Genomic DNA, 13,171 nt, shown 5'->3' on the forward strand with positions numbered 1-13,171 from the left:
AGTCTTGGGGAAAAAGAGGTAAGTGTCTCAGAATAGATGTGGGTATGAGCTTCAAAGGGAAACAAACAAACAAAACAAAAACAAAAACAAAAGTCACCCCCCCCCAAAAAAAAGAAAAAACTAACAGAAATCCATGGTCCATGGTGAATGATGTCTGAGGGAAACTGAGAAGCTTTTAACAGCCTTGGATCTATGAGGCCTCTATTGACCGAACACCAAAATAAAAGCTTTTTGGAAGAGTGACTTAAGCCAAGGGAAAAATGAAATTTACTGGGTTTAGTGCAAGGAAGATTACATTTGTAAATTATGTTATATGAGATGATTTTCATTTTATCAGCAACAAGATTTTTTATTTTTCTGGAGACATGTAATTGCTAAATATTTGAATCTGTGCATTACCTGCTATGTTTAAACATTAGCAAATGGTAGAAAATTTACAGTACTGCCAAACTGCTTAAGTGCCAAAGTAATTAAGACTTTGAATTAAATAAGTCTCAATTGTGTACTTTGCTAGGATTGATAGAATTAAATGTAATAATTGTAAAAAAATGCAAGTGTTATTAAAGTGGCATATTCTGTTCTGAATAACAAGCCATGTTGAAACAAGTAGTGTACACAAATAATTTCAAGCTAATTACAAAAATAAAATTTATTTAAAGAGTATATATAATAAAATTTATTAGACAAGTTTTAGGAATTCTTACTTATATTTTGATTTAATGTTGAACATAATGGTTGGCAGTTCTCAAGTGTTTCTTAGGTACATGAAAATTGAGCCAATCTTAAGCATTTTGATAAACTTTCCTGAATACAAATAAATACATAAAAATAAACATTTTTGGGGGGAAATCATGTAATAACATATTAACCTGACATATGGATCCAGAGCCATTCAAATTACAACTTTTGGGAATGGGAAAATTACATTTTGAACATATAGAGATACAGTTTATCTGAGTTATCTACCTCAGTATTTGTTATTGTATGCATGTCACAAAGATGCAAGTATTTAACTATCTGGAGTGACTCATTGTCTCTTGTACCTTGAATTGAATAGAGAAATCAGTTCTCTATTATATCCTCTGGGTACTGTCCCTCAGGTAAACCAGAAGAGGGATAAGTTTTTCTATATTTTGGGTATAATTAAGACAAACGTTGCATTTACACTAAAGTTTCTTCACGCTTTCAAAGAGTCTGCAAACTACAGTATTGAACAAATAGATCTAGACAGAGTTTCAAAGATTTGAAGTAAGAAACACTTAACTAGTCATGACAGCTTATCAAAATAGGTTGGACACTGTAATTATGCATTCTATTCATTATTTCAAAATAATATTTCCCAGGCACTTCTAGGAGGTATGCTATAAATGATAGGACAATAGAAAAACATCTCTTACATTGATCTTGGTACTGCAAATTCTATTGTCATGCCAATTACTCTCAAAGAGCAAAACAGGAATTGAAGCATAAACTAGCGAAAATTAATTACTATGTGCAAAAGTCATATCAATATAATGAGAGAATTCACCACGGGAATTGGGATAAGAAACTGTGAGTTCCTTCTACTTCAAATATCACTTGCTGTTAAATTCTGTAGTGATCATCCACCTACCTATAGCTTAAAGCACTTTAAAAACAGAATGTTGTAGCTTTAGCAGTATGAAGATATATTTTCAGTTCTATCATAGTGGGTTAGCCATATAATTAAGGTAATGTAATAAAAACTCATTTTAATACTGGAGCATTACTGTATAGTTAAGCTATAATTACTATACTAACACTAAAGACTAGATGCTCTAATTATCCATATGTTACCTAAAACAGTTAAATATTATGATGATTGGTCTGATTTCTCAGGATTATTATGCTAGTGCAAGCATTCTTGACAAAGTACAATGTTAGAGAACTGGAAACGAACTCCAAAGCTGCAGTCATCAAGAAAGAAGTGACACCACATAGCCATTGTACATTAAAATAAAACACATTTCACAAACAGTCTGTTTTATTCTCTAAACATTTGTCCATCATCAGGGCAATAAAGTTATCCAATGTGCTTATAGAAAATAATATTGGAATAACTGGATATCTTTATGCCAGAATAAACCTCAGTCTCTACCACACACTACCATATAATATAATATAATATAATATAATATAATATAATATAATATAATATAATATAATATAATATAATAGTTGAAATCATAAGGCTTTTCAATGAAAGAACTTTGGAACTTGAGTGATTAAAAGTGTCACAGTCCACAGTGTGTCACAATTAGTTCATAATTAAAAGTGTGATTAATATCTTTACATTGAAATATACTTTCTAAATAATCACCAATAAAATTAATACACAATGGCCTGAGAAATATTATGTGTACCTTGACATGTCACAAATGTTATCAGGATATATAAAAATTCTCCCTAATATTTACAGAATATGTGAACACATTAGGAACGATTTGTGGCTGTCAGATATGTGAATGGAAGTGAGTCATATAGAATAATAGCAAACAGAAGAGAAATATAGAACTGGCATGTCTCTATACATGACTTTAATTAGTAAGATTGCTAGCACCAAGTGTTGGTAAGATGGGACAGTAGGGATTTTTTTTTAATGAAAGAACAATAAACATTGTAGAAAATGTATTTTGTCATAATAACAGAAATATACATAATAACTATATATATGCATATATATATATATGTCTGGCTCTATTTAATAGTGTTGTTGCTACATAAGACTCTAATACTTAGTAATATTATCTTAAATTAAACCAAACAAAGGCTGTAAGTATAAGTTTAAAGTTTCCATGAAACCTAGTACAGAGCTCAGGACATATTAAATAGTTATTAAATCTGCTGAATAAACTTTAGAAAATCACATTTTAAATGTAAATGTTTATACTCTACTGTATCTTACAAAGGGTTATTCTTGAGAAGATCACAAGTACTGCTTTCTTTACGCAGCCAACCCATTTGGCTTGCCTGATTAGCATTGCATCAGCCAAGAGTTCTTAGCTATATATGTTAAGGTCTCAGATACTCTGCTTTAAGTTTTAATACACACATGAATAATTAAATAGCCCAATTATCACTGCACTTTGCTTCTGCTTCCATTTTGAAATTTAAATTAGTAACATTCATCTTAGGAGTGGTCAGTCTATTTTGGCAGTAGATGGTAAATTAATCCTCTCTAATATTAAATTAATGGATGGTCAGAAGAGAGAAATCAGAAACACCATATACCACTTGTAATTTATTTTACGCTTCAATCTGAAAATGTTGAGACATCTGTAGACCACTTAAAGCCATAGGTGGTACTATTTCTGTTTTTTGTTTTTTCTTTTTTTTTTTTTTTGAGACAGGTTTTCTTGTATAGCCCTAGCTGTCCTGGTGGTGCTATTTCTATAGTGACAGATTTTTCATAAGAGGATACAACATACACATACTTTTTTAAAATGAAAGAACCAAGAGGTTTACTTTAGGACTCAGAAACTAACAAATGAATTGGTCCCTTCTAATATATGTATTTTATATTTAGGTATATCCTAATTATACACATATGGTTGAATGCCAAAGTTCAAATAATTTTAACACTTAAGTGGAAAAAAATCATCTTTACTACAAAATACTAGGAATATTTCTTGACATGCAAATATTGTGCATTGCTGATATCAGATTAAATATAGCTGTGTTATAACACCTTCTCTGTTTCTCCCTGATGGCAACACTACAAGTCATTTCTTCTAGTTTTTACATTATTATTATCTGTAATCCTCCTGCTTTGGAAAGAGATGCTTGAGCATCTCCTAACTATAATCCATTGCCCAACTGATTTGCAAGTCTACCTTCTCCCTCCTTTTCACTCTTTTCACCATTCTGTTTCAAACTTCTAGAGGTCAGCTGTGTTATTATTTCAATTGAGTAAGAACATGGAGTTTACTGTACATAGAAACTAAGGCTGGTCTACAACATTTGGCAATTGATGATATCCATATGCATCCTGTGTAATGTTTCTTACACAATATTAATTTAGTTACTGTCTCATTATTTAAAGATATTTGGTTACAATCATTCAAGCTGACAACTATCATAACACTATAACATATGAGATGCATTGCTGTCTGTTAAAATACTAAGAATAAGCAGGGAACCTATGGAAGATGTAATCCAGAAATGTACTATCTTATGTGGGGAACAACCATAGTTATTCCAAACATTATATATTACTAAAGGGGGGCATGAAATGTGTGTGTGTGTGTGTGTGTGTGTGTGTGTGTGTGTGTGTGTGTGTGATTTTTGTGTATGTAGCATATAGATAGACCCTCAAGACTAAAAGTATATATATTGATTTTTCAAGACAGGGTTTCTCTGTATAGCCCTGGCTGTCCTGGAACTCGCTTTGTAGACCAGGCTGGCCTCGAACTCAGAAATCTGCCTGCCTCTGCCTCCCAAGTGCTGGGATTAAAGACTTGTGCCACCATGCCCGGCCTAAAAGTATATTTTTAAAATGTGGCTCATGCACTGCCTTGATCACTATCTATCCAGTTTTGCATAGAATGTGCACCTATTAATTTGCATAAAATTAAAAATTAATAAAATAAAAAGTACCTGGTAATATTCAATAGATTATTGAATGTATGTTTCTCAATTAGTCAGAAGTCACAAAACTATTATCACAAGACTATGAGATTCTGAATATTTGTTATTGTAAAAGTGTTTGGTTGTTTTATTTTTTGAATTAAAAATTTCAACTCATTCTGTACATATGAGAGAAGGTAAACTGCAAACTACTGAAAGAGAAACCTGGACATCAACCCAGGCACAACCTTCTTTTTTCAATCTTTCCTGCCTGCAATTTGTACTGGGGTAATGGCAGTGCAAAGTTGTGTAAGTGGTCAATGAATGTTTGGTTTAATTTGAGGCCAATGCCATGAAAGGAAGCCTATACCCTACACTGCCAGGAAGGGCTGGGGCATAAGAATAGATAGCCCAGAGACTTAGGATAGAACCAGACACAACTGGAAAAAATATTAATGATATTCTGCTATACTCATAGATCTTGTCCTACTTAAGTCTATACTCATAGTCTTGTCCAATTCTCATTAGAGAAGCTTTCTCTGGAGGCAGATGGAACATGTGCAGAGAACTGCAGCCAGACATTAATGCAGAGATGAAAAGAGAGTCTAAATTGGAGGTCTCCATTGTGTGCCTTCATTGGAGAATGGGATTTCACAGAAGAGGGGGAGGAAAGACTGTAGTAGTCAGAAGAATTGGAGGACACCAGGAGAAGAACATGGCCCACTAAGTCAACAAAGCAGTGTGAACATGGCCTCACAGAGACTGAAGTGGCAAGCTCAGAGCCTGAATGGGTCTGCTCCAGGTTCTCTGCATATATGTTATGGCTGTTAGCTTGGTGCTTTTATGAAATTCATTAGAGTTAAGAGCAGGTGTATTTCTGACTCTTGTATGTCTTGAGACTCTTTCTGTCCTTTTGGGGTACTTTGTCTGCCCTCAATATGAGACTTGCGCTCTCTCTCTCTCTCTCTCTCTCTCTCTCTCTCTCTCTCTCTCTCTCTTTCCCTAACTAGGCTGGTCATCATTAAGTCCTAGGATCTTCCTATACTTTCTTGTTTAGTTCTATTTTGATGTAGTTTCTTGAAGGTCTGCTCTTTCCTGAAGAGGAGATTGAGGGAGAGTGGATCTGGGAAAGAGGACACATGAAGAGGGCAGCACTAGGAGGAGTGGAGGGAGGGTAAAATGTGTTTTGGCCGTATTGTATGAGAGAAGAAATTATTTTTAATTAAACAAAATCAACTTTATTGGTAGAACAGCAAAACTATGCCAGGAAGCTTGGTAAGGTAGGGCAGGTTGAAACCCAAAGACAAACTTGGGCAAATACCGGAGACTTAGGCAACTAGCCACTCCCTGCCAGATTCCTGACTTGGAACAAGAGTCACACTCCTCACATAAGGAAATGTGACCTGTGGTCATAGAGGCCTAAACAGAGTTCTCCCTGCTAATGTGGTACCTAGATATGTTGAGGGCTTAGCCAATAATCTTCACTTCCCTGACTTTCCTCCCTGCAAAAAGTATTTAATCTTAGATCCACCCTAAAACGTGGGTATGGTATGCTATGTATTCATTTTCTATGATGAACAGCCAATAAAAGATATGGATAAACATGGACTGTCTCTTTCATCTATCGCTGCTACGGGGAGCTTACAGAGGGTAGCCTACAGCTGTTATCACTAACAGCTTTGGGCATCTAGTCTGCTTGCACCAGGCTAAAGATAATCACTGCTGGGACAAACCAGAATTCCCCTTTCTCTTGCCCCCAGGCTAGAAGCTGTACGTAGCTAGAGGTCTGCCAAATCTGTTCTCAACTCTTCTCCAACTCCCACTGGTAACCTGGATATTCAAGAGTCTGATAACCTCCTCAACCCCAGCCTTGTCACAGGCTTTGGGGATCCTCAAACCATCATTGGCTTCCCCACATCTCAGACTGTGCTTTCCCACTCCTAGAGTGGTGTCTTGGCACTTTCCTGAAGCCCAGCACATGCCCAGAGGCAGAGTGGCATAAGAGCAGTCAATCTCCCAATGTTCTGCCTCCCCAAGATGCCATGCCCAGTGGCAGGACAGACACGGACCCACATATCTATTTTCTGTTTTCTTTTGACCATATTTCTGCTTATTCAATGACAAAAGCTAAATAATGACTTTTATAAAATAAAATGTATGTGTGTGTATATGAGTATGTCTAATTTATGTGTTTGTAGTTTATGTGTTGTGCCTGCATGTACGTGTGAATTCACATATATGTATTTGTGCACACATGTGTGGAGGCCAGAGAAGAACACTGAGTTATCACTTATTGCTCTATCACTTATTGTGCTATTCCACTGGGACAGACCCTCTTGCTGAATCTATAACTAGGCTGGTGGCCAAAAAGGCACAAGATCTTCCTGTCTCTCCACTCCTCCTCTCCCACAGCACTGGGGAATACAAACATGTGCTAAGCTATGAGTAGCTCCTGTACAAATGTTGTTTTCTGCACTCATATCCTATTGTGAGCATATCAAGGACTTTTCCTGAACCATCAAGAAATTCTGTCTCCTAAATAGTTTTCTAACAGCAGTAATATTAATGTGCATTTTCTTTGTTTTATCATTTTTTATGGAACGACTGTAGCGGATACATTTTGGAGTATAATTTCCCTATTAGAAATTAGGTAATCCATCTCACTTCATCAAATGTTAATTTATTTGTTGAGTTAAGAATGTCTGTTGCATGAGAATTCCCAACTGAGGAATCATGAACGGCTGAGAAGCACCTAAAGAAACGTTCAACATCCTATTCCACCTCACACCATTCACGATAGTTAAGATCAAAAATTCAGGTGACAGTAGATGCTGGTGAGGATGTGGAGAAAGAGTAGGCTCCTCCATTGCTGGTAGGATTGTAAGTTGGTACAACCACTCTGGAAATCAGTCTGGCCATTACTCAGACCCAGCTATACCACTTCTGGACATATACCCAGAAGATGCTCCAACATATAACAAGGACACATGCTCCACTATGTTCATAGCAGCCTTATTTTTAATTGCCCAAAGCTGAAAACAACCCATATGTTCCTCAACAGAGGAATGGATACAGAAAATGTGGTACATTTACCAATGGAGTACTACTCAGCTATTAAAATCAATGACTTCATGAAATTTGCAAGCAGATGGATGGAACTAGAAAATATCATCCTGAGTGAGCTAACCCAGTCACAAGAGAACACAGATGGTATGCACTCACTGACAAGTAGATATTAGCAACAACAACAACAAGAATAAGAAAAAGCTCAGAAAAACTGTGATACAACTCATAGAACACAAGAAAACCCAAGAATGGCTGCTGCAGTCTTACTCAGAAAGGGTAAAAACATAATCTTGGGAGAGAGGGGGAAAGATGGATCTGGGAGGGAGAGAGAAGGGGGATGTGAAAGGGCATTCAAATACAGGAGGGGGTTCTCCCCTAAGAAGTACAGAGGGTCGGAAATTTGAAAGGAGGTGTGTAGTAGTGGGAGGAGGGGGAACTGGGGGGTAGACACTAGAAAGTTCTAGATTCCAGGGACCCAAGAGGTTCTCAGGACCCAACAAGGGGGGGGGCATTAGGTGAACTAAACACAAAGGGGAGATACAACCTGTAGAGACCATATCCAGTGTATAGGCAATGCCTTTGGTTGAGGGATGGTGCCACACAGCCACCTCAAAAAAAAAAAAAAAAAAAAAAAAAAAAAAAAAAAAAAACCACCAGAATACTTCATGTCAAAAGGAAATGCAGGGACAAGAGTGGAACAAAGTCTGAAGGAAACACTATCCAGAGACTACCCCACCTAGGGATCCATCCCACCTGCAGAATCCAAACCCAGACACTATTGCTGATGACAAGAAGTACTGGAAATTCTTGGGCAAATAGATGTATCTGGAGGATATCATCCTTAGTGAGGTAACCCAATCACAAAAGAAGTCACTTGATATGCAATCACTGATAAGTGGATATTAGCCCAGGAACTTAGAATACCCAAGATACAATTTGCAAAACACAAGAAAATCAAGATGAACAAAGACCAACGTGTGGATACTTCATTCCTCCTTAGAATAGGGAAAAAAACCCATGGAAGGAGTCACAGAGACAAAGTTTGGAGCTGAGATGGAAGGATGGACCATCCAGAAACTGCCCCACTGGGGATCCATTCCATAATCAGCCACCAAACGCATACACTATTGCATATGCCAGCAAGATTTTGCTAAAAGGACCCTGATATAGCTGCCTCGTGTGAGGCTATGCCAGTGCCTGGCAAATATAGAAGTGGATGCTCACAGTCATCTATTGGATGGAACACAGGGTCCCCAATGGAGGAGCTAGAGAAAGTACCCAAGGAGCTGAAGGGGTCTGCAACCCTATAGGTGGAACAACAGTATGAACTAACCAGTATCCCCCAGAGCTCGTGTCTCTAGCTGCAAATGTAGCAGAAGATGGCCTAGTTGGCCATCAGCAGAAAGAGAGGCCCCTAGGTCTTGCCAACTTTATATGCCCCAGTACAGGGGAACTTCAAAGCCAAGAAGTGGGATTAGATGGGGAGGGGAGCTGGGCAGGGGGGGAGGGTATAGGGAACTTTGGGGATAGCATTAGAAATGTAAATAAAGGAAATATCAAAAAAAAGTGCTTGCTGACATGAGCCTGATACAGCTGCTGACAGGAGCCTGGTACAGCTGTCCCCTGAGAGGTTCTGCCAGAGTCTGACCCATACAGATGCGGATGCTTGCAGCCAAATATTTGACTGAGCTCTGGGACCTCAGTGGAGGAGTTAGGGCAAGGACTGAAGGAGCTGTAGGGGTTTGCAACCCCACAAAAAGAACAACAATATTAACCAACCATACTCCCCAAAGCTCTTGGGGACTAAACCACCAACCTAAGAATATACATGGGGGCCCCCATGGCTTCAGCTGGATTTGTAGCAGAGATTTCCTTTATCACTAGGAGGGGACTCTTGGTCCTGTGGAGGCTTGATGACCCAGAGTAGGGGAATGCTATGGTGCTGAAGGCAGGAGTGGGTGGGTGGATGGGAGAGCACCCTCTTAGAGGCTGGGGGAAAGGCATAGGGGTATTGTGGAGGGGAAATTGGCAAGGGAGATAACATTTGAAATGTAAATAAATAAAATAACCAAGAAAAAGAAAAGGAAAAAAAAAAGAATGTCTGTTGTAGTAACTATGAATACTTTCTCTTAATATTTTTAAATAAAAGTTGGCATGATTTTCTTTAGAGATATCTCTGTTATGTTGGTACCTCACAATGTTTTGTGTATGGATAGACCTTGCATGGTATCAAGGCTCTTAGGCACAGAATAATAATGGGGATTTTAGACTGTGGTACCATAGCAGGATAAAACATGTCTATATGTTGATTACAGTGTCTATTTGTCTCTTCACTCCCCTCCTTCATATCCCCGATCCTTTCATATTTTCTCTTGGTCTTCCTTTCTCTAGTCCCCTCATGGTTGGTTATCTATATCCTGTTATCCTATATTCTATTAGACTGACCTAAGTCTAATCTTCTGTAGTGCCTAAGTTATATAGTAGTCCTCTAAACTTCTCTGAAAGCTGTCTCTTTTCATTTTTAAAACTCTTTATCCTTAGTCCATATATTTTTGAGTTCATGCCATATATGTTTAGGAACACTGATAAGTTAGACTCGCTCAATATCTTGAATCAAGTATCTGACTAATATAAGATTATGGCATAGTAATATTTTTGTTCAAGTTCCTAGCACAAGCACCATTTAACTTATTCATATGTCAAAGGCTGTAAATTATGAGAACTACGGCCTGGTATAGAAGAAGTGCTCACCTGAGGTCTTGAGATGGCTCTGCTCTGATGTGAGGTGTTTCCACAGAGTGTCCAAATACTGCTCCTTCAGTTCCTGCAGGCAGCATGAATACATCTGTCAGTGTAAGCAAGTCTGTTCACACACAGTATCTTTCATCTAAATATGTGTATCAAATATTCTTCCCTCAGCTCAAAACAGTAGCAGATTAATTAAAAATTTAACATTCGACAAGACAGAGAAGAGCCAAGGAAGAAAGATCTGAACATCCTATGTTAAGTACTTTTAAGATTAAATTATGACTGCTTTAGATAAAAGGAATTCACCTTCTGCTCTGATCAAAGAACAAAGACCCATCCCTTTCATTGCTTTACTTCACAGATAAGTGGATTTAAGAAAAAGGATAGGTTGAAACACTCAGGTCAGGCACCGCATACCTCAGAGGGCGTGATGAAACTGCCGATGCTGAGCTCAGGGCAACACAGTGCTAGACGTTTACAGAAAGGTTTCCAACAGGAGTTAGCCACTTTCTATCAGAGAGCTTTTCAGAGGTCGCCCAAAAGCAAAGAACTCCACAATACTTTGACTTTTGCGGAGTTAAGGCACTATCTAAAACTGAGAGCCACTTTAATTCATTTCATTATAGTTGAGTTCATCTGAGGTCATTGTTGTCCGAAGAGGTTGGGGACTCCAGTTCCTTGTGCGGATGGTCAATTGACACGTGGTCTGAGCACACTTACTGACTCTGGTTGATTTTCCAGGCAACTAGAGCTTTTCTACAACTTAAGTGAGAAAAAGAGAGGATGCTTTTCTCTAAAAATGAACTGAAGTTGTTTTTTTAAAACAGTGCAATGACAAAAGCAGTTTGTAAAATAATATTTATTCAAATGTACATCTTTTCAAATCAGACATTATTTTTCTTTTGATCTCATCCTTCCTCATATATTTTAACGTAAGAATGTTATGCTTGCTGCATAAATGTCATCAGCACTGTATTAATAATACAATAGAATTCAAAGCTATACATTGAAATGCAAATAAATATGGCTGTGCATACTGTGGAGGGAAATATAAATCATGTCGATTCTGCAAGCACCAGTGGCATTCTTAAGAGGAAACTGAAGCTGAGGTTTACAATATCATTAACTAACATAGCTTTATAGGGAAATGTATTAGATCTACTTAATGATCTTTTACAATAAATACTAAGGTACACTTGGACGTAGAGTTTTGCAGGAAGACTATTTCCAAGGACTGAAATATTAATTCCTTCATATTATGTTTGAGAGTCAAAACTCTTGGGGTTTTCCTTGGTAAGCTCTTGCAATACAGATTTTCCTTCATGAAGTAAACGTTACTGGCATCTGCTTGCCTCTGAGCCTTACTGGTTATCCCCCCCCCATAATAAAACGATTTGTAGGACAGGAAGTGCTTGTAGTTTTTTTTTTTAATGATCTCTGTTAATTTAGAACACTCATTTCCTTAAATGATTCGTTCTTTTGATTCTCTAATTCTGCAAATTAAACATTTCTTATTATGGGTCCTGAAAGGTAACATAATGATTTCAGTTAAAGTAGTAATTCTGTGATTTGGATGGGGGTGGCATTTGAAAGACTATCCCCAGATAGACATTTACATATCTCAAGGAGAGTGACTGACATTTTAATACAGACTGTAACAACCTGATAGGATAGTTATCCTTGTGCAAAGTTCAAATGCTAATCTCTAGTTCTGTATGATTATGAAAATTTTCCAGACAAGGTGACAGAAATATAATTAGAGAACAGTGACAATATTTATTTTCAAACACTGGTTCTTCCCGCTGTAACAGCACAGAATCTGTATAGCTGAAATCAAAAGTAGAAAATCACCAACACCCAAGCTTGTCATTGTGGATTAAATCTAAATTAACACAAATTAGAGGTAAAAAAGAGAGACATAGCATCAAACACCATGGAAATCCAGAGAACCAGAAGGACATACTGTAAAAACCTGTATTTCACCAAATTGAAAAATCTAAACATAATAGCTATTTTCTTGGTATATAACTCCCACCAAAGTTAAATCAAAATTAGATGAGCAACTTAAACAAAACTATATATAACTCCTAAGGAAGTAGAAGCAATAATTAAAAGTCCACTAACCAGAAATAAAAAAATAAAAAATGAAGCTCAGGTATAAATGATTTTAGTGAAGAATACTATCAGGCTTACAAAGAAGAATTGAAACCAGTATTTCTCAAGTTATTTCACAAAATAAAAGTAGAAGTGAGATTTCTGATTTTGTTTTACCCTGATATTCAAACCACGTAAAGATACAATGAGGTGAATCAACTACATACCAATTTCCGTTATGAAAATAAAATACTTGCAAACTAAATCAAAGAATATATCAAAAATCATCTACCCTGATCAAGTATGCTTCATCCCAGAGATGCAGTGATGGTTCAGCATCTCTAAGTTGCTAAACAAATCTACCATATAATCAAATTGAAAGACAAAAACTACATGATCAAAGTATTAATAAAGGCTTTTCACATAATCCAACATTCCTTCTTGATGAAATTGCTACTGAGATTAGGGATATAAAGAAGACACAGCAACATAATATAATGCAGTTTACAGCAAGGCCATAGCCATCATCAACTATATGGAGAAAAAGTCAAAGAAATTCCACAAAAATATCAGGAACATGACAAGGTTGTTCACTATCTCCATGTCTACACAATAAGGGACTTGAAGTGTTAGAGGAATACAAAAATTGAAGATGCTCAAGGTGGTATAAGTTGGAAAG

The 13,171-nt window shown here is 37.0% G+C and overlaps 1 protein-coding gene across 4 annotated transcripts in view; it reads right to left on the minus strand.

Annotated features, from left to right (window-relative positions):
* Sgcz (sarcoglycan zeta) overlaps nucleotides 1-13,171 on the minus strand; it is a 1,143,866-nt gene that overhangs the window by 11,390 nt on the left and 1,119,305 nt on the right. For all 4 annotated transcript variants that reach the window (XM_006509120.4, XM_011242138.1, XM_006509122.1 and 1 more), the window contains one exon: nucleotides 10,402-10,474. In XM_006509120.4, the coding sequence (XP_006509183.1) occupies nucleotides 10,402-10,474 (73 nt within the window). The remainder of the gene's footprint in view (nucleotides 1-10,401; nucleotides 10,475-13,171) is intronic.

This window comes from Mus musculus, chromosome 8 (assembly GCF_000001635.26).
Source record: "Mus musculus strain C57BL/6J chromosome 8, GRCm38.p6 C57BL/6J".
Taxonomy (NCBI): Eukaryota; Metazoa; Chordata; class Mammalia; order Rodentia; family Muridae; genus Mus; species Mus musculus.